Source organism: Danio rerio, chromosome 11 (assembly GCF_052040795.2).
Source record: "Danio rerio strain M-AB ecotype USA chromosome 11, GRCz13ab, whole genome shotgun sequence".
Lineage (NCBI taxonomy): Eukaryota > Metazoa > Chordata > Actinopteri > Cypriniformes > Danionidae > Danio > Danio rerio.
Window position 1 is genome coordinate 47,870,259 of NC_141031.1, and position 27,845 is coordinate 47,898,103.

General features: G+C 37.4%; 3 protein-coding genes across 6 annotated transcripts in view; 1 reads left to right on the top strand and 2 right to left on the bottom strand.

Annotated features, from left to right (window-relative positions):
• Positions 1-2,748, bottom strand: part of ldb1b (LIM-domain binding 1b) — a 48,811-nt gene extending 46,063 nt beyond the window's left edge. For 3 of the 4 annotated variants that reach the window (XR_015501753.1, XR_015501751.1, XR_015501752.1), the window contains exon 1: positions 2,425-2,748. Coding sequence is in view for 1 of the 4 variants with exons in the window: in NM_001362321.2 (NP_001349250.1) it covers positions 2,425-2,452 (28 nt within the window). In the remaining 3 variants the exon portion in view is untranslated. 4 annotated transcript variants of the gene reach the window in all.
• Positions 1-27,845, bottom strand: part of tomm20b (translocase of outer mitochondrial membrane 20b) — a 575,852-nt gene that overhangs the window by 369,983 nt on the left and 178,024 nt on the right. The gene's annotated exons all lie outside the window — the stretch shown is intronic.
• si:dkey-93h22.8 lies at positions 12,878-27,827 on the top strand. Its single transcript, NM_001309792.2, is given in 12 exon segments — positions 12,878-12,982; positions 14,417-14,668; positions 15,315-15,398; positions 16,922-18,113; positions 20,116-20,166; positions 20,730-20,807; positions 22,479-23,004; positions 23,607-23,783; positions 23,865-23,931; positions 24,464-24,585; positions 24,679-24,830; positions 26,644-27,827. Coding segments are annotated over 12 exon segments (2,886 nt in total). The 5' UTR covers positions 12,878-12,895; the 3' UTR covers positions 26,742-27,827.

The window sequence follows — 27,845 nt, forward strand, 5'->3', positions numbered from 1 at the left end:
CTCCTGCTTTCACTGCTCATACTGACGGAGGGAGCGATTCATTTGTGAATGAATCCCCCGAACGACTCTTTCACTAACGTTAGCCGACAATAATACAAGTTTCTGGCAGCGCAGCATCTCGTTGTCATATTTCTTTTGCATTGTTTGCTGATTTTATTCAACAAAACTAGCATAAGCCGAGTGTTTAGTGCGAGTTGGAGCTGCTTTGCCGTATGGTGAATGCAGTAAGTGACTGTTATCATCAATAACGTGACCTGATTAGCACAAAAGTTCAGAACACACAAAAACAGAAAAAAACTGAATATTACCTATGAAATGTTCTGCCTTTGTGCTTTGTTTTCTTTGTTTGCTCGTTACTGCACCCGTAGACAGCGCTAAAGTCCCGCATCTTCACGCAATAACACTGTCTTGACTAGTGCGGTTGAATGACATTTGTCCTGGGAGCACTGTACCAATGTGGCGGCGCTATTGACGCATGCTCAGCGTCCCTATGCAATATCTAGTGTATATATCTATGGGTAAGCCCTGCCTATATTGTTATCTATTCAGTAAGGTAAATTTAAGTTTTATAACCTATTTAGTTTTCCCAGAGATGGGTTGCTGCTGGAAGAGTATCCACTGCGTAAAAACGTGTTGGATAAGTTGGCGGTTCATTCCGCGGTGGCAACCCCGGATTAATAAAGGGACTAAGCCGACAAGAAAATGAATGAATGAACCTGTTTAGTAAGATGAATTTAGTTATTATAACCTACTTTATAAGATTGGTACTATCAGCTATGCTGATGACACCCAGATCTACTGAGCCTTATTGCCTAATGACTACAGCCTAACAGCCTCTGCCAATGCACTGATGAAAAGAACAGTTGGATGTGCCAAAACTTTCTTCAGTTAAACAAAAAGAAAAAAAATTGCGTTTGGGAACAGGGATGAGCTTCTCAAGGTGAATGCGTACCTTGGCTCTAAAGGTCAAACAACACAAAACAAGGTCTAGAATCTTGGTGTGACTCTGGAGTCAGATCTGAGTTTCAGTAGTCATGTCAGAGCAGTCAGTAAATCAGCACACTGTCATCTCAAACACACTGCAGGAGTCAGATTATCCATTTCCAGTGAGGACTCAGAGAAACTTGTTGATGCTTTTATCAGCAGCAGGGTGGATTACTGTAATGCTCTCCTCATTGGCCTTCCTAGAAACACAGTTATTCAGTTACAGCTCATCCAGAACGCTGCGGCCAGGATTCTGACCAGAACCAGGAAATCAGAGCACATCACACCTGTCCTCAGGTCTCTACACTGGCTCCCCGTTACATTCAGAATAGAGTTTACAGTATTATTACTGCTCTATACATCACTGAATGGCCAAGGAGCTCAATACATTACAGATATGCTCACTGAATACAAACCCAACAGACCACACAGATGTGTAGGATCAAATAAACTAGAAACTCCAAGAGTTCAGTCAGAGCAGGGTGAATCCGCCTTCAGCTCCCTGCTGGAGTCAGCTTCAGGAAATGATCAGATGTGCTCCAACATTAGACACGTTCACATCAAGACTGAACACACATCTGTTCAGCTGAGCCTTTACTGACTGAGCACTGTGCTGTGGCCCACAGATCGCACTATTATGGGTTTCTTTTCTTCTTTTTCATTCTTTTATAACCTGTTTAACACATTTTCATCTGTATTTCTCGATTTCCATATTGTTTGTTTCTATTTTATTGTCTCCTTTATTCCTGTTTATGTAAAGCACTTTGAATTGCCGCTGTGTATGAGATGTGCTATAGAAATGGACTGGCCTTGCCTTAGGATTAAGGACTTTATCTGATGTCCACACACTTTTCAAAGCTTAAAAACTGTCTGACTGGACTAAACCCTGAGCGTTTGGAAGGATGTCCACAACTGTACAAACCCTGAAAAACACATGAAAGTATTGACCAGCAGACCAATCACATGAAGCAAACGCTCTTCTGCAAGCACATCTGCAGGACACTTGTTTGATGTTGCATGAGTGTGTGTGTGTGTGTGTGTGTGTGTGTGTGTGCGTCTCGCAGCAGGGGTTGACTTTAAACGCACTGTGACCTTTACCCTCCAATCAAGCCACTTCACAAACTCCTGCGCTGATTTATTTGCAGCTATAAAAGCGTCTCTGTGCTCCGCATCTGATCTGCTATTTAACAACAACAACAACAACAGTCTTCAGAAATGTAGGCCATGACTGGATCAAGCTGACGGCGGAGAGAACACCGCGGTCGTAAATGTCACCAATGCAAACCAGCTGTTGGAGAATTAAAAGCACCTCCATTTTCTCCTCGCACTTCAAACGCAGCAAAAGTCAAGCGTCAGAAGACGGGCAGCCATGTTTCTGTGCGCATCTGAAGCCGCTGTGCTGTCGGTGTGTGTGTGTGAATGACGCTCCGCTCGGCTTACCGGGACACGCGCAGCCTCCCACCGACATCTTCTCACATGCCGTCGCTGGAGCCGCAGCCGGACGCGGGAATGGAGACGCTCAGATTCTCCTGCGCTGCTGCTCCGGACCACCGAGACTGCTGCTGATACTGCTGCTGCTCACATGGGCGTCTGTTTCCACACACACACACTGAGAGAGAGAGGGAGGGAGAGAGGAAAAGAGAAGGAGAGAGAGGGAGAGAGTAGGAAAGGTTAAAAAAAGAACAAGCACAAAGGAATGAGAGCAGAGAGAGAGAGAGAGAGACGGAGACGCGGGAGTTGCAGTTCACTGGCTCTCATTAGTGTGCAGAAAACAGCACTGCTGGGGGGAGAGACAGAACCACAGACAGATGAACAGACAAACAGAACCACAGACAGAGAAGACTACAGACGGACAGAACCACAGACGGACAGAACCAAAGACAGAAAGACAGACAGAACCACAGATGGACAGAACCACAGACAGACAGACAGAATCACAGACGGATAGAACCCCAGACAGACAGACAGAACCACAGACAGACAGACAGAACCACAGACAGACAGACAGACCCACAGACAGTTAGACAGAACCAGTAACAGACATTACCACAGAACAATAGACAAACGAACAGACAAAAGCACAGATGAACAGAAACCAAAAACAGATGGACTGATCCACAAATAGACAGAACCAAAGATGGACAGAACCACAGACAGAACCAAAAACAGACAGAACCACAGAATGACATACAGAAAACAGACAGACGGACAGAACCACAGAGAAATGGACAAAACCATGAACGGACAGAGCCAAAGACAGACTGGCAGAACCACAGAGAGAGGAACAGAACAACAGACAGACTGAACCAAAGACAGCAGGACAGACAGAATTACAAACAGATGGATAAACAAAACCATAGACGGACCAAACTACAGACGGCAGAACCACAGACAGTCAGAACAACAAACAGAACCCCAGACAGACAGAACCACATACAGACAGACAGACAGACAGACAGACAGAACCACAGACGGGCAGAATAACAGACAGAACCACAGACAGATGCACAGAACTACAAACAAGACAGACAGACTTCAAATCTACCAGAGTAGACCGACGTAAATGTGAACCCAAAGGGAACCAGCAAAACACAACTTTTTCCAGAACCTTTGCTCGAAATTTCCTAAAGAGAAATCACAGAGTTTTGGCATTTCAAAATCAACTTCATTGCGATACACGTTCAAATGTGCGGGTGTTGCTCATTTTCTGATCAGTCTGATGATTTCCAGCAGTTTCTGTTAGCAGTGACAGACGTCATACTGCAGCCACACTTCAGTGCAAACACACTGAGCTCATAACACACTGCCTCTCTTGCTTTTTCAGACAAAATACCTCTGGCCCCGTTCCAAAACCTAGCGAGCTGCCTATAGAGGGGGCATTGTTAGTCAGCAAAGATGCAAAGCTCTTCTAAAACACAGACAGTCCTGTCCGTATGATCACTGAACTTCACACTGCAGTCAGCCGTGTTCATTTGCAGATGAAACAGCAGATCTGAAACACAAGATTAACCTTCTGCTGTTTATCAACACTACACAGAGAATCAATAGAGAATCTGAACACAAACACATGTGGGTGCACAAGGTCTACCATGCAGCAGTATAATACCCACATACAAATACTACAGTGGTTTAGAGGAAGTCTTACAATGTTTTTCAACCTTATTCTAATTAATTATTATTATTATTAAGTACTAATATAATTGATCTGTTGTGGTCATTCTATAGTTGCTATGGTGATGCAACAATTATTATAATTTATCTGTTGTGGTAATTCTACAGTTGCCACGGAAACACAACTATAGTAACTGATTTGTTGTGAATTCTATAGTTCCCATGGTAATAAACCAACTACATTAATTAATCTGTCGTGGTAATCCAATAGTTTCCATGGTAAAGCTGTGCTCACACCAGAGTTTGAGTTTGCGAAATTCTGTCGTACGGCTCTGCGAAAAGGAGCGGGATTAAACAAGATGATTAGACGTTTAAAAAGCGAGCGATTGCTCCATATTTTAAATTTCTGTCCAGAGAGGTCATGTTTTGATCCTCGATTGGTCTCACGCTGTCTAGTGATGCAATTTTGCAGGTCAGAGTTCACCAAGCTTGAACTTTGCACTGCAGCAACCTGCGAAACTTGACGCATGACCCTGCGTTTCCGGTCTGACGCATTCGCGTGCGTATGAATGGAAGTCTATGGGAGGAAAAGCCCAGTGTGACCACAGCTTTACACAACTAGTAATTGATCTATTGTGGTAATTCTACAGTTGCTATGGTTACACAACAACTATAGTAACTGATCTGTTGTTGTAATTCTACAGTTGCTATGGCGATGCAACAATTAATATAATTTATCGGTTGTTGTTGCAATTCTATAGTTGCTATGGTGATAACACAACTATAATAATTGATCTGTCACAGTAATCCTATAGTTCCCATGGTAACACAACAACTATAGTAGTTGATCTGTTGTTGTAATTCTATAGTTACTATGGTGATGCAACAATTATTATAATTTATCCGTTCTAGTAATTCTATAGTTGCCACGGTAACACAACTATAGTAATTGATCTGTTGATCTGTAGAAATTCTATAGTTGCTATGGTAACACAACAACTACAGTGATTGATCTGATCTGTAGTAATTCTATAGTTGCTATGGTAACATAACAACTATAGTGATTGATCTGTTGATCTGTAGTAATTCTATAGTTGCTATGGTGATGCAGCAATTACTATAATTTATCTGTTGTAGTAATTCTATAGTTGTCACGGTAACACAACTATATTAATAGATCTTTTATTGTAATTCTATAGTTGCTATGGTAACACAACAACTATCGTTATATGAACAAATCACCCAATACTGTAGTCTTCAACAGCTATAGTGCATATTATACTACAACAAACACTAGTTTGAATGTAATAAATAATAAATTACACAACAGTATTGATTAGTTTATTAGTTCATTATAGTCAACACTACAGTATGCAAGAGCTTTCTTTGTAAATAATATAATATATGCAGTAAAAGGCATGTTACTATATTATGGTTCAAAAACACTATAATCTTTCCAATAAATGACTATAGTATAATTCATGTAGTTATACAATAATACAATTAAAACAACAACATATGTCAAACATAACTCTCCATTATTCTACAAGCCTAGCAACGGTTGCTGCCCGCCTAACATCTCCCTCACTCATTAAAGATAAACACTCTTACTGTTCGCTTTAAAAGACAAACCTTTCCCATTACTGACAAAACACCTGTCAGAGCGTTCACAGCTCAGCCTCTGAAGCATCATCAAAGACAGAAGAGATAAAGCCAGCAGAGATGTGAGGATGATGTCTCGTGTTGACTTGAAGAAACCCTCTCTCTCTCTTAGAAGTGTCTACATGTGTTTGAAGAAAGCAATTTTCCACACAGTGTGAGAGCAAAGAGAACTGACTTGTACTGACTATTACTGTACAGCCTGCCCACACATCTGCACATCCCTATGAGACATGGATTTATTCTCCATGTTAAAAGTGCATGTTGATTTCCTCATCTGCAGTTTGGTCTCAGACCTTTGATCACTACTGTATGCATGTATACAGAGGTTGATATGCAAGGAAAAATAATAAATGCACTGATAAAAATATAAAAAATGTGAGATGTTAAGATAAAATATTATTAATAATAACCATTTTATTGAAGGCAAAAAACAATAATTAAATTAATATTTTAATATTAATATAAAATATTAATTATTTTATAATTATTATTTATTTTCCTTCGGCTCCCTTATTTATTAGAGCTCGCCACAGCGGAATGAACCGCCAACTATTCCCGCATATGTTTTACACAGCGGATGCTCTTCCAGCTGCAACTACAACATTGCAAGATTTAATAATAACATTAAACATAATAAAATTATAATGTTATTTGTGGTACATATAAAGCTAATAAAGAAATAAAAAGGCAAAAAACACTAATTAAATAAATATTATAAAATTAACATAAAATAGTATTAATTATACAGTAATAAAGCTAATATAAATTAACTGATAATCACATATAATTTTATATTAATTCAAAAATATAAAACAACAATATTTCATGATTTATAAAAAATAAAATACTAATAACAATTATTTTTTGATTAATATAAATCTTTCTGTCTCTAAATATTAAAATAACAACATTTCAAACATTATCTTAATATTCTAACAATAATAATTTCAGATTTTTACAAAAATGTATTTTAAATATAAACTTTATTCATTCATTCTCCTTCAGCTTAGTCTCTTTATTCATCAGCACACAGCAGAATGAACCACCAACTATTCCAGCATATGTTTTACACAGCAGGTGCCCTTCCAGCCGCAACCCATCACTGGGAATCACCCATACACACTCATTCACACACACACACTGGCCAATTTAGTTAATCAATTCCCCTATAGCGCATGTGTTTGGATTGTCCGGAAACCGGAGACACAGTGTGACACCACAGAGACACTGTGCCACCAATATTCATTATAGATAGATAAAAAGGAAAAATAATAATAATAATAATAATAATAGAGATAAATTAATAAAATATAATTTTAGATTAATAGAAAAATATAAAACAATATTTCAATATTTAATAATAACAATAAAATAATTATATTTGTAGTACATATATAACTAATAAAGAAATAAAAAGGCAAAAAAATATTGATTAAATACATATTATAATAATCATATAAAAGAATATTAATTATGAATTAATGAAATTAATTAAGATAAACTAACAGCAATAATAATATATAATTTTGTTATTTCAAAAATTTTAAACACCAATATTGCAAGATTTACAAATATTTAAATAATATTTTTTCTTAATGAAAATTATATAAAACAATTAAATAATCATGTATTTAATATAAAATAAAATACAACAATAACAATAATAAAAAGAACAATATTTCAAAAATATAATAATATATTCTAACAATAATACACATTTCACATTTTTCACAAATTTATTTCAAATATATACTTTTGAATTATTAATATTTTTATAATTCAGAGTGTTTTGAAAAATTTCTAATAAAACAAATAATCAACAAGAGTATTAATTTCACAACTTGACAAACACACACTCTCTGTCTTACACACACACTCTCAGTGCTGCTGGAATGGAGCTCATTACAGTGGAAACAGAAAGAGAGAGCAGTGACGGGGGTGAGTTCACCCAGAGAGGGCACCGTCACCATGGAGATGTGGCAGATCTCTCTCTCTCTCTCACACACACACACACACACACACACGTTTGCCCTTGACAGACGACAGCCGAAATGACAAATCAATTCACCCTGAGCAGGACTACACTGGCGCTCTGCAATACGTAACAATTAGAGGCTCTGTGATTGGCTGCAGTTCCTCTGACATCATCATTATAACTGCATCATCAGGTGTCGCTCCTCAAGCACTTTCTAATTACAATTGATGTATCTGTTAAATCTCTTACATTGAGTAAAAAAGGGGCGACGCAGTGGCTAAGTGCTGTGGCCTCACAGTCAGGTCACTGGTTTGAGTCTCAGCTGGGTCAGTTGGTGTTTGTGTGTGGAGTTTGCATGTTCTCCTCATGTTGGCGTGGGTTTCATCGGTGTGCTCTAGTATTCCACACAGTCCAAACACATGCGCTTTAGGGCCCTAAACTGGGCTGAAAGGGCATCTGCTGTGAAAAACATATACTGGAATAGTTGGCGGTTCACTCCACTGTGGTGACCCCTGATTAATAAAGGAGCCGATGGAAAATGAATGAATGAATAAGACATGATGGATTGTTTGAAAAATGGGGATGATTATTTTCAGAATGTCACTGAGTAGGTGCATGTGTGTGTGTGTGTGTGTGTGTGTTTGTGCACATATGAGTATGTGAGTGAGTGTGTGAAAGTGTCTGTGGGAGTGAGTGCGAGACGGTGTGTATGTGGGTGAGTGAGTGAATGTGTGTGACAGTGTATGTATGTGCGTGAAAGTGTCTGTGTGTGTGGGAGTGAGTGTGAATGTGTGTGTGAGTGTGTGTGTGACTGTGTGGGAGTGACTGAGTATTTGTGTGTGTGTGCAACTGTGTGTCGGAGTATGTTTGTATGTCAGTTTGTGAGTGTGTATGATTCTGTGTATGTGTGTGTGTTTGTGTGCTCGCGTATGAGTTTGTGTGAATGTGTGGGAGTGAGTGAGAGTGTGTCTGTGTGTGTGTGTGTGTGTGTGTGTATTTGAGTGAGTGTGTGCGTGTGTGTTTGAGTATGTGTGAGAGTGAGTGTGAGCCTCTGTGTATATGCAAGTTTGTGTGTGTGTGCGTGTGTGTGTATGAGTTTGTGTATGTGTATTTGAGTGAGTGAGTGAGTGAGCTAGTGTATGTGTGGGAGTGAGTGTGAGCCTCTGTGTATATGTAAGTGTGTATTTGAGTGAATGAGTGTGTGTTTGCGTGGGTGCGTGTGTTTGTGTGTGTATGAGTTTGTGTGAGTGTGTAGGAGTGTGTGTTTGTATTTGTGACTGTGTGAGTGTGTGTGTGTGTTCAGTCCTGAGCCTCTTTCCTATGTGATGAAGCTCTTCCTCAGGTTTTGCTCTTCACACACACACACACACACACACACACACACACACACACACACACACGTTCTTCCTGCTCAGCTCTTTACAGTGTACAGTGTAGTCTCTCTCCGGCTGTTCTGGGATCAGTGTATCGGATGCGTCCCGCTGGCAGCAGCTCATGGTGTCAGGTTAAAGGTCAGGGGTGCTCCATGGTGACGGATGATGGTCTTTGTGGACTTAAACACACACACACACACACACACACACACACGTACACATATACATTCTCAGATACACACAGAAACACACAAACTCACTTGCATACATTAACACACACAAACACACACTCACAGACACTAACATACACACATGTACCCACACACAACCACACGTGTGTTTGTCTTTGTATCGTGTGTGCCTGTGTGGTTGTGTGTGTGTGTGTTTTCTTTTCTCTTATTTCTTGGTGTTTTCTGCCAAACTCTGAGCAGCCGCTGATCCTGAACACAAGGCTGAAGCGGGACAGAAATGCAGGAAAATCACCAGCAGAAGAATCTGTGTGACCTGTGTGTGTGTGTGTGTGTGTGTGTGTGTGTGTGTTTGTGTCCAGATAACACACATCTTTCTGCACAGATCCGGAAGGTGACCCACTTTCACGAGCTCCTTCTGCTTCACAACACACACTGGCCCTGATTCAACAAACACACACACACACACACACACACACACACACACACACACAACACTCTGCTGACTCTGCTAGAAAACACACACACACACACACACCACTGATCCTGGGATTCTCTGGCTGTGTAATATACAATAAATAAAAGACTCCTGCTCCACGTTACGCTCTTATTTTATTCTCCTATTTCACTGTTCATTCATTCATTTTCTTTTCAGCTTAGTCCCTTTATTAATCTGGGGTCACCACAGCGGAATGAACCGCCAACTCATCCAGCATATGTTTTTTAGCAACGGATCCCCTTTCAGCTGCAACCCAGCACTGGGAAACACCCATACACACAGTCATACACTATGGCCAGTATAGTTGATCAGTTCCCCTATAGCGCATGTGTTTGGACTGTGGGGGAAACCGGAGCACCCGGAGGAAACCCACACCAACCCCGGGGAGAACATGCAAACTCCACAGAGAAACACCAACTGACCCAGCTGATGCTTAAACCAGCGACCTTCTTGCTGTGAGGCGATTGTGCTACACACTGCGCCACCACATTTCTCTATTTTGTGCTAATAATTCTTCATCTTTTGGATAAACTCAGTCTTACACTCCAGGCTGAAATAGCAATACATTTACAATATTTGATGTTAATGCATGTGAAATGTTTAAAAAGTGTTTAATATTTATATATATATATATATATATATATATATATATATATATATATATATATATATATATATATATATACATATATATATATATATATATATATATATATATATACACACATATATATATATATACATATATATATATATATGTATATATATATATATACATACATATATATACATATATATATATATATATATATATATATATATGTATATATATATATATACATACATATATATATATATATATATATACATATATATGTATATATATATATATATATATATGTATATATATATATATATATATATATATACACACACACACATATATATATACACACATATATATATATATATATATATACACACATATATACACACACACACACATATATATATATATATATATATATATATATATATATATATATATATATATATATATATATATATATATATATATATAGGCTTTATTCTTAATGATTTTCTCTGAAGTTTTAAATAAAGTAAGAAAAATATATTTTATTTTATAGCCAAAATGACGCCTTTGTTCTTGGAATTTAATTACTGTTTATTCGCAACAATTTATAAAGATTATTAATAACTTTTTTGTTGAAACATAATTTTTTTTATTTAAGAATTTAGGAGACTTTTTTTCTCAATTTAACAGCTCTCAAAACACAACAACTTTATTCTCAACACTTAATTAGTTTATTTTCATCATTTAATTGGATAAAGTTGATTCAACATAACATCTTAGATAACACTTTGTATTTAATAGACTAGTATAGAGTGGTGACTGGCTTTTTTGTTTTGTTTTTTACCCCATTCACCTGCAGTGTCTTGCTTCAAAAATGGGTACTCAATTATAATTACACTAGACTTAAGTAATTATTTAGTTTTTAGTGAAGCATTTTAAGTGAACAATAGTGCTTAAACTTAATGCCAATGAATTGAGACAAAAATCAGAAATGTAAGGTAACAAATCACAAATATTCAGATTACTGTAATAGAGTGGAGGAACTATGACGTCAATTTGTATGCAAAAATTTGTATGTGTTCGTGGCTAACACAAACTCAAGATACTTTCACGTTTTACTCTACAACATAAAACACATCAGCTACAGCACACTCTTGAATTTTTAAATCGATTATGCTTCTTTTAAAAGACGGCTGCTATCAAGTTGCTAAATGGGACTACAGGTGGTGTCGGAGACATTATACGTCATCAAGCTGATCTGGTCTGGAGCGCAGCCCGCTTGCGTTGGGCATTTGGATTAGTCTGTGATTTAAGTATTTACATAAATATTAATTTTCAGTTTGTAGTATTTTTTGTAATTAGGAGTTAATATTGTGTGTTAATATTGTAAGACAAATAAATTTTGTAAACCGTAAAGCAAAACAAACTGAATTTCCCATGTAAAAACTTTCCAACACGCACATAGGTCTATATAGGTCTATGTGTTTTTGCGTATTTGTTTTATTATGTAGCATGGATTATAATATAATAAACCCAGAGAGTAAATCTTTGTCGAACACCATGTTTGTAAAAATAAGCTTGTAAAGTCGTCTGTAGCAGGGCGGTGCTGACGTCACAGGCGAGCACCCTGAAGGTGCTGTAGTCAGTTTAAAGCCTGTTAGCTTTTCAGTTCTTGCGTTTGCATTTAAGATCTAAAAGTGTTAAAGTTGTATTTTCGTGTGAGGATTATCCGGCTGGACAAAATGTGTAAGTGTAGTGAACAGTGTTTGAACACAGAGCATATTATTCGCAATCTTCGAAAAACCTATGGGAAAATCCTATAGGAATTTCATCAAGGGAACCAGTTTTATGCTAGCTGCCGATTAGCCTACAAAGTGACGTCGTAGTTCCTCCACTCTATTGAGTGTTTTTTTCCCAGAAGTTGTAACATTAATTCAGTTTAATTCACAGAATTTTTACATAGTATGTTGTGTACTGTAACCTCAAACTTTTTGGTCACATCCATAACGCATGTCTATTTTCCTCATTTAAAATATAAAAAATGTTTAGAGACTGATATTTTTCTGATGCCATACTGTGGTGAGATGTTTTAAAAAATATAAACAGATGTTTTAAAATAATATTACCATATACTTTCGGGGAATGCATGTTTTGAGATTTTACGGCAAATGTCACATCTGTAACACTGGAAATGTTATGATATTTGACAAGTTAATAATAATAAAGAAATACCTGACAAATCCGACCACTAGATGCCACTGTCTTCCGTCATCCTGATTAAATACGTAAAAAATCAATCAAATATGTATAATAAAGTAAAAAAACAATCACCGCGTTTTATAAAATAGTCAAACTCCTCCATCTGAGGTGAAGCGTTTTGGCGGTAAAAGGCTGTTGCCTGGCAACTGCAGCGAAGGCCGTTTTTTTTGTGCTGTCATTTTCCCGGGAACCTCCGCGCCACGTGACCCTCCGGGCGCCTCGTGTGCAACTCTCTTTTTCCAAATCAAAATGGCGGCGCCGCATGGCGTAAAACTGAAGGATTTAAAGTGTGATTTTACGGACACCACAGCGGCACAGCCTCCACAGGACGCTCAGGTCTTATATGTGTTTCTGTTATGCATCCGCAGATGTCGATATGAAGATGTTTTATTGCTGATCATGTGTAGAAAAGACGCTCAGCATGTGAACACGTGGACATGAACGCGTGCTCGAGACGGATGTGAACTTACACACGCGGTTAAAACGACGAGAAACGCGCTGTTTAATTGAGTTATTAATCACAGCTGCTGGGGTTTATCGGTCAGTGTCGTCAAAGTGTTCGAGTGGCGTTAATGAACTGCACGTATGAGGTTTAATGTCGTATGAATGATCGCACGCCGGCATTTACACGGCCATATGCTGGAACTTGACGGACTATTATAAATTGTCGAAAATAAACTGCATTTTGAACCAATAATGTTGAGTTATGTCGCTATTGGATGTGTTTTTGAGAGGATATGTGCTAAATTATAATGAAACGGCTTTAAAATAGCGGCGTTCTGCTGTCACGTGATGTGACTCTGCTGATGATCATATATAAATGAACGAAAGTCTGGATTATTATGAGTTCATTAGGCCTGTGAAGGGGATTATCTGCTGTGTGTGAGAAATATAACGCTGGTGTGTGTGTGTGTGTGTGAGAGAGATGTCCTTGATGACGTGTCTGACACACACCTGTCTGTCTGAATCATCAACACTGAATGAATGAATGAATGAATGAATGAATGAATGAATGAATGAACAGCCATTCATGTGTTCACATCCACATGTCTACACTCATTAAAATTAACAAATGAAATAAAGTAACTCATATTAAGAGTTCTGCTTAGTTTATTTTGTGTGAACTTGTTCAAGAATACCCAGTTGAGATCTACACACTACATATAGCGCTACTGAAAGTTTATAAATGAAGTTTTTATGTGCTTAAAATTCACATAATTCATATAAAACTACTGTAATATAAGGCAATTGTATGTGTATGTATATGTATATATATACACACACATAATATATGCACACACGCGTATATTTAATCATTCTTTCATTGCTACTACCTTAAATATGAAAAGCTTTCATCATGTAAGTATATATAGTAGTAATTATTATTTTGGCTATAATATTGAAAGACTGAGACATTTTCTAAGAGTTTAAATTAACAATATGGAGAAATTTAGCACTTTTTGAGGGCCAGTTCAACCAAAAATTAAAATTCTGTGCTAATTTACATGCTTATAAACATTTATAACCCAGTAAATGATCAGGGAAATGCTAATCTTTGGGTAAACTATGGGTGTTTAACTCTGAGGTCATCCTCTTAAATTATAATCCGAATACTGCATTTTACAGGATATGTCATATAAGTTCTCGTATAACTGCAGGACTGTTGTAATTCCTTATCATTATGCCTTTACTGCTTTGACCCGACTGTAAGATGGAGTTATTATGGAGATTGGATCTGACAGTGTCTTGCTTGTCTGCTTTTACCCGCAGGTGGATTTTGGAAAGCATGACCTCTTTGATCTGGACGTGGTGAAGATCTCTGATGCTCTCCATGGCAGTCTGGATCCCTCCATTCTGTCCATCTTCCAGGAGAAGACGAGTACGGAGAGTGTGGAGAGCGAGGCGTCTCTGCTGTGCGCGCTGACTGAGATCCTGGACAGTGTGGATGTGGAGTCGCTGTCTCCGTTCGACACGCTGCCGGACGCCGAGATATTCGCTGCGCACAAGAGTTCAGGCCACACGGTGAGGGACTAACACACACTTTGTTATGACTTTGTAAACACAGGTACAGACACTGGAGCGTTTTAAAGCCGCGGTTCATTAGAGGATCGCTCGTATGTCAGCTTAAAGACGTGACTCTGAAAGTGTGTGTATCTGTGGTTACACTCGGTAAACAGCGGTGAGTTTGATGAACTGATGACCTTCACGGCCAATCACAGTCATTTCTGTTGAGCATATGAACACAATGGCAAATCAGAGCTGTTTAAGAACACACTCAACAGCGCTCGCATGTTAGCAGAAATGGACATTTTTAAACTTTCATTGGTATCGATTGGTACTGAATTCCACTATTGTGACAACACTAGTGTGTGTATACATACACAAAGATAGTATTGCCCCATCTGATTGGTCAAAATGATAAAGTTAATGTAATTTATCAAACTTTTTTTATATATTGCATATACTATTATCAAGATAATGATCATTTTGCAGGTCTAATCTCTGCCACATATTATCCTGTGACAGCAACTCATATATTAATGTAAAAAATATGAATTCTGCTTTACTGTGATCTATAAACCAACATCCACAAATAGACATTGATGACTGGTTATGTGGTAAATGTTCTCATATGTTGATTTATACTTCTTTTTTCCCCCCATCACAGCTCAGGAATCTGCTTCATGCTCCAGAGCCGTCATCAAATCAACACCCAAAAAACCCACAATCAGCCGCTTCAAAGTCCAGAAGAGTACGTTTCCTTTTCCTTTATCCAGTTATGATGTACAGTTACTCACCGGGCGAGTTCCTGGCACACCCAGATATCATGACGGAAGAACTGAACATAGATGTGTGTGTGACTTGAGCTGTTCTCTCTCTCTGTGTGTGTGTATCTTCTATTGGTTTGTGTTGTATGTAGAGGGCAACAGATCATTTACATTTAGTCATTTAGCAGAGGCTTTTATCCAAAGTGACTTACAAATGAGGACAAGGAAGCAATTTACACAACTATAAGAGCAACAATGAATAAGTGCTGTAGGCAAGTTTCAGGTGTGTAAAGTGTAAGAAGCAAAATATTAGTCATTTATTATTTTTTTATTTATTTATTTTTGTAGTTAGTTGAGGAGCCAGAGAGGCAATTGCAGATTAGGAAGTGAAGTGGAGACTAAATAGTTGAGTTTTTAGTGGTTTCTTGAAGACAGCGAGTGACTCTGCTGTTCTGATGCAGTTAGGGAGTTCATTCCACCAACTGGGCAGATTGAACGCGAGAGTTCGGGAAAGTGATTTCTTCCCTCTTTGGGATGGAACCACGAGGCGACGTTCATTCACAGAACGCAAGTTTCTGGAGGCCACATACATCTGCAGAAGTGAGAGCAGATAAGGAGCAAAGCCAGAAGTCGCTTTGTAGGCAAACATCAGAGCTTTGAATTTGATGCGAGCAGCAACTGGCAGCCAGTGCAAACGGATGAGCAGCAGAGTGACATGTGCTCTTTTAGCTTCATTAAAGACCACTCGTGCTGCTGCGTTCTGGAGCAGCTGAAGAGGCTTGATAGAGTTAGCTGGAAGCCCAGCTAGTAGAGAGTTGCAATAGTCCAGTCTGGAGAGAGCGTGAGCTTGAACAAGGAGTTAAGCTGGATACAGTTGAGGCTAAATTGTTTGTTAATATTTTTATATTATATTTATTTTTTATATTATTATTTTTATAATATCACCCAAGTGGTGTTTAACAGAGCAAGACATTTTCACAATATTTTTAATTTAATTTTCATGTCTGGAGAAAGTTTTGATTCATTTAGGTTGGCTGGAATACAAGATTCATTAGGTCAATATCATTAGACCTCATAAGCATTTTTTTTTCATTGTCTACTCAACAAACAACTATTAAAACAACCAATAACTTTCCTAATTAACCTAGTTAAGTCACTTTAAGGTGATTACTAGTATCTAGTAAAATAATTAAATTCACCTTTATTTCTATTGCGCTTTTAAAATGTCAAAGCAGCTTAACATGGAAGATGATAGTAAACTGAAACAGTGTCAGTTCAGTTTTCAGAGTTTAAGTTCCACTAGCATCATGGCAAAGACTATCTCCGTTAAACATGACTTGGATAATTTTTCTAGAAGTAGTAAAACACTTACAGGAGTGTGAATCATTTTGTCTAAACTGTATGTAGTTCATATCAAGGCAGGTATAACTGTTGTTCATAATATCATAATAAACCGCTGTAGAATGATCATGAATGAACAGTATTATTCTGTGTTCCTCTCCATCAGGAGGTTGTGATATCAGACAGACAGCTGAGGCCCCGTCGCCATTCAGGATCCCAGATTGAGATTTCACAGCGAGACGACCATGAGAAAAATACGAAAAGCCATTCTACGAGAATCTTCCGCATCGAATCCGACGCAGTGTTCACAGAGGACAGACTGGAGCTGCTTGCAGAATTAGTGAGACACATGCACCCGTACTGCATGAAGATCTCCAGCGCGTCTACAGAGGACGACGAGGAGGAGTTTGTGGATGTGGAGGCTTACGAGGAACCGGAGGAGAACATTCTAGACCAATCAGAGCTCGGGAAAGAGTCCAAAGCAGAAAATGCATCGTCTTTTAAAGCTGAGGATCAGCATGAACACAAAGACCCAAACGCACGAAACACGAGTATAAAGAGCCACGGAGAAGAAAGCATCATGCCTTCAGATCAAAATGTTGAGTTGACGATACAACACAGCACTTTAGTCAAAACCAATGTAGCACAGATCAAGAAGAAGAAGAAGACGGTGACCTTTGCACTTAATTTAACCTCCGTGTATGAGATTCCAGCCTACAATGACGAGTCTGACTCTGATAAAGCAGAATCACCTGCTTTAGAGGAGGATGCTTCTAAAAATGACGCAACGTGTTCTACTAATGACATCACTGCTTTCAAAAGTGACATCACCTCTTATAAAAATGACATCACTTCCCCTCAGAAGCCCAAAATGCTCAGTCTGCAGGAGTATCGTCTCCTCAGGCTGAAGAAGCGGCCGATGGAGCAGAGGCGGATGGACTATCGGACCAAATGGCCTTCGCTTCCCGACGTTCCCAGGGAACTTCCAGATTTGTTTAAATTCAACCCGAAACCGAGTGGAAACGCTCATTCTGCCAAGAAATTAAAAGCAGCAAATGTGCAGACGTGTCAGTCCGAGCCAAAGCATGTCAGACGTCCAGCCAGAACGCAAGTAGATCATTGTGTGGATCCTCCAAACCCAGTTTTAGTGCCGCTGAAGATCACTGATGAGCAGATTGAGGACAGAGATGCAACCCAAACTCCAGCAGAAGTGCAGAATTCAACACCCGAGGTCGGGCTCTCTGAGGTCACACAGGTGAGCGTCGAACCCAAATCTTCAGCTGCGGAATCAGAATTACCTGTACTGAAGCCTGACGCCGTCACAGAAGAGCAGACACAGAACTCGTGTGGAGAAATCGGTGAGCAGACCGTCTGTATTATCGATCTCCAGAAGATATAACGTGTACATAATGCAGGGTCAATTAGAGAGGGTTTGGGATAAATAACACTTGAGCCACTGGAAGGATGTGAAATAAGAGGATGAGATCTGCTGTTTAAATAGTGGAGAAGCAGATTACACTGAATCTCAGTATCATTTCATTCTCCTGCCACTTAGTCCTTCAACAGGGGTCACCACAGCAGAATGAACCGCCAACTATTCCAGCATGTTTTACACAGCGAAAGCCCTTCCAGCTGTAACCCAGTACTGGGAAACACCCATACACTACAGCCAGTTTAGTTGATCAATTCCCCTATAGCGCATGTGTTTGGACTGTGGGGGAAACCGGAGCACCCAGAGAAAACCCACACCAACACTGGGAGCACATGCAAACTCCACACAGAAACACCAACTGACCCAGCTGGGACTCGAACCAGTGACCTTCTTGCTGTGAGGCCACAGTGCTAACCACTGAGGCATCATGTCGCTCCTGAATCTTAATATCAATAACACAAATTATAGATGGTACAAACTCTAATGGGTCATAGCATATTTCTGGCCAAAGTGAGAATATGTTAAGTCAAAACCAGCAGATTAAACATAACATACACACCGTACATGTTGAAAACACACTCTCAGAGCAATTAAATAGGTGTTGATTTCTACATATGGCCCAAAAGCGAAATAAAATGAGACATACAGTGTGTTTTAATAACGCTTATTCATGCACATGGAAATGAAACAGTAGCAGTAAGCTAATAGAGTTAAATAAACACTCAGTGCTCAGCATAATTGAATATAGTTAATATATTTTGGTGCATTTGAACAAAACAGATTTATTAAACAGATATATTTATTAAAATAATATTTTAGTCACCAAAAATTTTTAGAAATAAAAAGATAATAAATTTAAATTAATGCAAAATATTGTTAAAAAAAATTATAATTAAAATGCACATTTTCAACAAAATGTTATTTATATTTTTATTTCTTCTTATTTTTGCTCTTTTAAAAAAAATATTTAATATTTTTTCCTAACATATAAATTTGGGTGCACCACTATTTGCTAGTGATATTCACTGCAGAGACACTCGGGCAGAGCTGAGCTCCAGCAAGGGGGAGCTTGGGCTCCAGCTCCTCCTTCCTTGCACTTCTTCTACAAGTGATGTCACTGGGGGTTGGGGTTAGGGGTGGGTTAGGTGTACTCATTAAAACAGCTTATAGGAGGAGGAGTTGGAGCTCAAGCTCCCCCTTATTGGAGCCCAAGTGGGTCTGCAGCGAGCAGTGCGCTGTTGTCATAAGTTATTTTGTTTGATGAGCTCAGATTTGGCTTCAGTACTGACTAATTGAACATATATGCACAAATATAATATTGTAGAGCTTCCTATAGGAAATATTCATTTAAATGAGACATTTTTGAGGGATGTGCTCATATATGCTGAACACTGTACATCTAATTGAATTAGACATGTTAAATATATGCATATGCATTACACAAAGTAGGACAAACTAGCTGGTAATTTATCAGCCACCAGCTAATAAGTTTCATTATATTAAATTACATTTTTAGGTGAAATCACTTAAATTAGAAACTGAAATCATAGTAAATATTATCTTGAAGTTACGTTTGATGTACATAAAATGACTAAAAGTAATACAATTTAGTAAGCAATAATAATAAACACACAACATAGCTAAACTAAACAAATAAAACAAACTAGAACCTGATGTCTGACTGATGTCTAAAATGTGAACAAGAAAAGTAAATAATTTCTAAAAACTATTATACAAACAAGAAATGAAAAGAGAAAAGACAACAGAACTACAAAAACTTTGACTTTATAATTAATAATGTACTTAATTCATACTTTTTATATTCATTTCTCTGTTGTACCTTCATTTATATATTTAGTTTTCAGCATATTTATAAATGAGTATCATTTGAGTCATCATAACGTGTGTGTTTTGTGTGGTTTTCGCAGGAATTGAAGCTTCAGATCTGACCAGTCTTCTGGAGCAGTTCGAGACTCAAGGTATATAATGAAATAACATAATAAATGCAAATCTGTTTATGGTTGGGCGTAATTGAATCGACACAATCAGCTCATTTGCATCAGTTCAGATAAGAGGAACGATTATAACTTTGTGTTATCAGCTCTGGGTCGTTTTCATTACAACTTTCACTTCAGATTGACTTGATTTTCCACTCTGGATTGTCTCCTTGCACACGATATTGTCAGATTTAATGCACCCAGAGACAGACGCGGCCCCGGTGTTATTAAAGCAGAATCATTAAAGCGCTCATTAAGCTCTCACAGACACAATCATAATCAAACTGCACTTCTGTAATGGCTTTAGGAAAACAGCTCATGAAGGAGAATCTGAGTGTTCAGTGATGTTGGAGGAGTCAACATCTCCACTAACTGATATATGAGTGTCTGTAGTTGAGTTGATGGCTGTGTTTCAGCATTTCTGCACATCTTGGTACTTTCATTAGGCAGTTTTAATTCAATAAAATCCAAAATGCACATAAAAAATGTGGATGGAAACACAGCTGATGATGGATTCTCAGTCATACCGTGTTGTTTCTCCGCAGCTTGTGATGCTCAGACGCTTCCAGAGGTTTCTCCGGATGAGTCTCAGTGTCGTCTGCCGGACCTCAGCAGCACTGCAGGTCAGATTCAGCACAGTTACTGCACAAATCTTTTTATCCAAGTTCTCCTAAGTTTAAGTTGCATTGATGCGCATCAGTTAGAGAGTTATCAAATATAAAGAATCAGTTGTTCCAATCCATCAGCAGAAAACTACATTATTTCACATCGTCTTCCTCTCTGAAACAAACGATTTAATTATACATTCTTTCATCAAAAACAACATTCAGAGCAAAACACAAATAAGAAATATATAGTAATAAGATAAATAAAATAACATTATTATTATAACTAACACATATCGGGCTGTACAGCATTACAGAAAAATACATAAACACAAATATGCAAAACGTACAGCAGTAAAACATAAATCAATAAAAACATATAAACATGTATATTTTATCTGTGCTCTCTGTTTATAATCCAGGAAAATAGGTCCGGAATAGTTTTTAAGGTTTTAGTTTCCTTTCTTCATTTTGTCGAGTCCTTGATTATTTCCGTTTCTTTTTTCTGTGAGAGGAAGGAGTTTCTCCTACATTTTTATTCATTCATTCATTTTCTTGTTGGCTAAGTCCTTTTATTAATTCGGGGTCGCCACAGCGGAATGAACCGCCAACTTATCCAGCACATTATTAAGCAGAGGATGCCCTTCCAGCTGCAACCCATCTCTGGGAAACATCCACACACTTATACACTACAGGCAATTTAGCCTACCCAATTCACCTGTACCGCATGTGTTTGAACTGTGGGGGAAACCGGAGCACCCGGAGGAAACCCACGCCAATGCAGGGAGAACATGCAAACTCCACACAGAAACGCCAACTGAGCCGAGGATCGACCCAGCGACCTTCTTGCTCCCTACGTTTTTACCAAAATGAAAATAAAAATATATAAAAATATTAAAATTACTGATGTTTTGCTTCTTACACTTTACACACCTGAAACTTGCCTACAGCACTTATTCACTGTTGCTCTTAGTTGTGTAAATTGCTTCCTTGTCCTCATTTGTAAGTCACTTTGGATATAAGCGTCTGCTAAATAACTAAATGTAAATGTTAAAGTGTATGGAAAGATTCTTAAAAAGGTCTTAAAAGGTATTTAAATTCACTCTGATTCCTGTATATACATACAGTTGAAGTTAAAATTATTCGCCCTCCTGTGAATTTTCTTTTTTAAATATTTCCCAAATGACGTTGAACAGATTCAGGAAATGTTCACAGTATTTCCTCTAATATCTGTTCTTCTGGAGAAGTCTTATTAGTTTTATTTTCGCTAGATTAAAAACAGTTTTTAATAGTTTTATACCTATTTTAAGGTCAATATTAGCTCCTTCAGCAATATTAGTGTTGGATTGTCTCCAGAACAAACCACTGTTATACAATGACTTGCCTAATTACCCTAACTTTACCCTAATTACCCTAGTGAAGCCTTTACATGTCACTTTAAGCTGAACACTAGAATATCTAGTCTAATATTATGTGCTGTCATCATGACAGAGAAAATATTAGATTATTAGAAATGAGTCATTAAAACTATTATGATTAGACGTGTGTTGGAATAAAATCTTCTCTCCATTAACCAGAAATTAGGGGGAAAATATTTAGGGTTGCTAATAATTCTGACTTCTACTGTGCATTAAGTTAGCAGCAGTGCTTAGTTTTTGACTAGTTTTGTGATTATTATCTATCTTTCAGGTCTGACTCCTCCTGCAACTCCTCCACATCAGATCTGGAGGCCAAAAGGGACCAAACATGACCCCATTAAACCTTCATCCAGCAAAACCATTCAGATTATTGAACCCCGGCCTCTGCCACCCAGTAAAACTCACTCTAAACCTCCACTGGCCACTGCTATAAACCCTCCTCAAGCGTTCCTGGATCACGATTACTGCGGGATGCAGGCACAAATAAACTCACCTTCGTGCAATTACAGGACGTTATCGGAGAGTCCGCGTCTGCCGGCATCAGTGCTGCTCTCTCCGGACAGCTCCCCCTGCAGGATGGAGACATTCGAGGAGGTGGAGTCTCTCAGGGGGCGGGGCTTGTGCTTTTCTACCCACTCTCCGAGCCCATTGGACCGTGGAAGACTGAAGAGGCGGAGATATGAAGGCAGATACCAACACTCCAGGTCCAGCTCCGGATCATCATGCTCATCATGCTCTTCATCGTCATCTTCATCATCGTCGTCTCGTTCCAGGTCTCGCTCTCCACCCACAAAAAGGTAAAATAAAATGTTAAAATAATTAAATGCCACTTTAAAATACTGTAATTTGAATAATGATGCGATCAAATTGATATAAGTAAGACTTTAATTCGTAGTATGCTGTATTTCTGTTCTGAAATACTTTTTAAAGTTAGAAGTTTTTATACTAAAAGTTTTACAATTACTAAAATAAGTTCGGTAAACACAATATTTAATTTTAGAAAAAATATTTAATTAATAAAAAATGTATCAATAAAAAATAAATTTTTATTACAAAATAGTTTATTTTTATTACAATTATTATTGACAATTATTAAAATAAGTCCATTAAACACGAGATATTTAATCATCTGAATTTATTATTATTAAAAATATTTATTTCTCTGAACCTGAGTGGATTAAATGTATATTAAAAGATAGAAATGTATTAAAATATGCTTATTAAACACGAGATAATTATAAAACTAATAATAAAAATTATTGAATATATATGTTATCATAGACGCACACAGTTTATGGCAAACCTATGGAGTACATTAGATTTTGTTTATTAAAATATTTCATTAAGATGATTCTGTTTGCATTTGTAAGTGTTGTCTTATTTTGTCTGTGGTTTTAAGGTACAGGTCCAGGCATTCTGGAAGCAGTTCGTCTTCGCGTTCGAGTTCAAGATCGTCTTCTCGTTCTCCGGTTCGCCAGTGTGGACACCGCAGATCCAGATCACAAAACAGATCCAGATCCTTGTGCCGATCGCGTTCTGGTTCTCGCTCACCTGAGCCGGATTGCAGATGGCAGAGGTGAGTGTAAACACAATATTAATATGTGTGTGTGTGTGAGAATCCCCTTATGTTGTGAATCTAAATCAGATGTTGTTTTAGTCGTAGGCAGAAGGAGCTGAACCGACGACATGAAGAGGCTCGAAAACTCCGGCAGCAGAAAGCAATAGTAGGTGTACAAACGATTGTTCATTATACCATGTTAAAATGTGTGAATGCTTTATTCTGATTGGCTAAAATAAACGCACAGCTAAAGTAGTTCCGGCAGGTTTAAAGCGCATTACAGCTCCATTATCACTCCGCTGAATGAGCTAGAAATCACATCAGAACACTACAGCACAGTAATTCACTACTAATTATTGAATTATTAGACAATAATGCACAATATCACCACCTCAGTCATGCAGCACTTCCTAATAATTTAACAGCCTGTCGTCAAGCCCAATAATTCACTCCTAAACATTTAATGATTGAAAAAATACTGCTCCATATCACCACCTCAGATGTGCATTATTCTTTAACAATTCTACAGCCCCTCGTCAAGCTCAATATATCACTCCTGGCTGTTGAATTATTAGAGAATAATGCACCACATCATTACCTCAAGTGTTTATTTCTTTTATATTGAATTCAACAACCCGTCGTCGTGCTCTCAATGTGCTCCTGAATGTGCAGTATTTAACATTTGCCATGCCCCTCAGGAGGAGCGTAGAGTGGTGTATGTGGGAGGAATCAGGGAAAGTATGGCACCTTCAGACCTCAAAGATCGATTCTCACTGTTCGGGAAGGTTGAGGATTGTACAGTTCATCTCAGGAGTCACGGGTAACAAAGATCAACCAGCGATTCAGAAAACTAGCCATGTGCTCAAACTATACTGGAATTAACATTGTGTGTTTTTCCTTTATCTTCTTCTAGAGACAACTATGGTTTTGTCACGTATTACAACACTGACGACGCTTACGCTGCTATTGAGAACGGCGGGAAACTGAGGCGTCCAGACGAGCTGCCCTTCGACATCTGCTTCGGCGGCAGACGACAGTTCTGTAAATCCAACTATGCAGATTTAGGTTGGTCTCCTGATTGACTTTATTATTCTGTGGTGATGATTTGTTAGGCTAATATGAAGCATAATATAAGAAAGGTATTATTGATTCTCTGTTAAAGGTGCACAAGCAATTACATTTTTAATCTTGCAGTGAAATGTAGAATTATGTCATTAATTGTTGTAATGTGTTTTAGTAATCGTAATTAATAAAACTGTTTATTGTTTTGTATTATAATGATGTCATCGGTTTTAAATTTTGTTATTGATTCAGTGTTTCATATTTAAATATAATGACATAATTTGGGCCCCTCCAGAGCCTGTATTAACAAAACATTTGATCTTAGCACTTAAGTTTTCTCCTAAATAGCGGTTTCAGAGCTGAGAGTTTTCATAAAGTTGCTGAGAGTGACTTTTACAGTTTCAAAATACAAAAATTGCAACTTTGTAATAAAAATGTTAACATTTAGCCTAAACGAAAGATTGTTTTCTAGAATAAAAAAAACAAATTATGCAAATTATATATATATATATATATATGTGTGTGTGTGTGTCAGAGTTATTAGTTTCTTTTATTCCCCCATTTCTGTTTAACGGAGAGCAGATTTCTTTAACACATTTTTAATCATAATAGTGTTAATAACTCATCTCTAATAACTGATTTATTTTCTCTTTGTCATGATGACAGTAAATAATATTAGACTAGATATTCTTCAAGACACTTCTATACAGCTTAAAGTGACATTTAAAGGCTTCACTAGGGTAATTAGGTTAACTGGGCAGGTTAGGGTAATTAGGCAAGTTATTGTAAAATGATGGTTTGTTCTGTTGTCTACTGAAAAAATATATTGCTTAAAGGGGCTAATAATTTTGACTTTAAAATGTTTATTTAAAAAAATAAAAAACTGCTTTTATTCTAGCCGTAATAAAACAAATAGGACTTTCTCTAGAAGAACAGATATTATTAGACATACCATGAAAAATTCCTTGCTTAGTTAAATTCTGACTTCAACTTTGTATATATGAAGATTTCAGATGCAAAAACAAAAAAAGTGCTGCCTATAATCTAAAATGTTTTTTTTTTTTTGGAAATTTAAATAAAAACTTGAAAATGAAATTTTATAAGAATCTTTTAGATGGCACTTAAAGGTTTTTGCTTCTGAACTCTTTATCACACACACAAGTTTGTTTTTTGTGAAAAGTGGGGACATTACATAGGTTTCCATTTATTTTATACGGTCCAAACCGTATATTATATTGCTCCCACCCAACCCCTAAACCCAACCATCACAGGAGACTGTGTGCAATATTTTATTTATATATATATATATATATATATATATATATATATATATATATATATATATATATATATATATATATATATATTTCCCATATGATGTTGAACAGATTCAGTAAATGTTCACAGTATGTCTGATAATATTTGTTTTTTTTCTGGAGAAATTCTGATTTGTTTTATTTCGGCTAGAATAAAAAGCATTTTTTTTGTTTTTAATCACCATTGTAAGGTCAATATTATTAGCCCCTTTAAGCTATATTTTTTCGATAGTCTCCAGAACAAACCACTGCTTTTTGTATTATACATTTTAAAAATATATCTAAACATGGGAATATCTCCATTATTAAGGTAATAACTTATTAAATTTAACCTTATAACAATACAAATTTTAAAAGATCTTCTTTCCAAAGCAGATTGCTGAAGACATTTGAGCTGTTTTAGGATCGTGTTTTGTGAAATTATTTTTCTGTTTAGAAATACAGACCCAGATCAATGAAAATAATGCACTTTTGTTTCTGATTACCTGTTATGCATTTAGATTCCAACCGGGACGTTGATCCCGCATCCCGGAGCCGACTGGAGTCTTTTGACTTCGACACGCTGCTGAAACAGGCTCAGAGAGGACAGAAGAGGTAGCAGAGCTGGAGATGGACACATTAACGTTACCTCAGAGCCCTGATGTAAACCTTGTTGAAACATCACAGGAATGATGCACCTGCTGTGTTTTTGGATGTTCACCCCAAAAGTAGTTCATTTATTCACCCTTCACAAACCCCTTTGAAAATTTGTATTCTGTTGAACACAAAAGAAGATGCTTTGAAAAATGTTGTTAACCGGTAACCATTGATTACCATAGTATTTGTTTTTTCCTACTATGGAAGTCAATGGTTACCAGTTTTAAACATACAATAGCCCAGTTTCACAAACAAGGCTTAGATTAAGCCAAGACTAAGGCTTTGTTAAATTTGTTAAAGGCTAATTAAGCCATATTTATAAAAATAACCTTAGAAAAATATATTACTGGTGTGCACCTGGAGAAAATAAAAGACACTGACATATTTTAAGCATCTCACTGCAAGTTATGTTGAGTTGAGACAGCTGAAACATGCAATTTAATCTTGACTAGCCTTAAACCTCGTTTGTGAAACCGGCGATATTTGTCCTGTTATGTGTTCAACAGAAAGTCAGATTTGGAACCGTGTGAGGGTGAGGAAATGTTTATTTTTGGGTGAACTATCCCAATATATTCAGTATTTTGTTGGTCATCCGTCATTATTACCTTGGTCACATGCTACTAAACCCACTGTACAATTTAAGCAGGTTTAAAGGAGTATTGTGGGTGAAGTAGAAGTTAGGCTCTGTTAACAGTATCAGTGATCATTAAAACACAAATGCACTTATACTGGGAGTCTGTGGATCATGCTTGAGTTTAAGCAGGACTGCATACTTGTGGTTTTTCAGCAGGGTTGATTGCACTTCACTAAACTGACTTCATTTTCACCTCTTTCTTACTTGACGGTTCTATTAAAGTACTTTTATTTATATAATTCTGTACATAAAAATGAAAAGGCATTAAAGGAGTGAATTGTCATCATAGTTTAAATGGCAATTGGTTTGTTTTCTGTATATAACCTGCTTTTTTTGAGTGATACCAAAAATGTTTTCATCCTTTTTCAGTTGTAATGATGTTGCTTTACCTGAATAAAAAGATTTATGTACTAATCAATGTGACATCTCTTC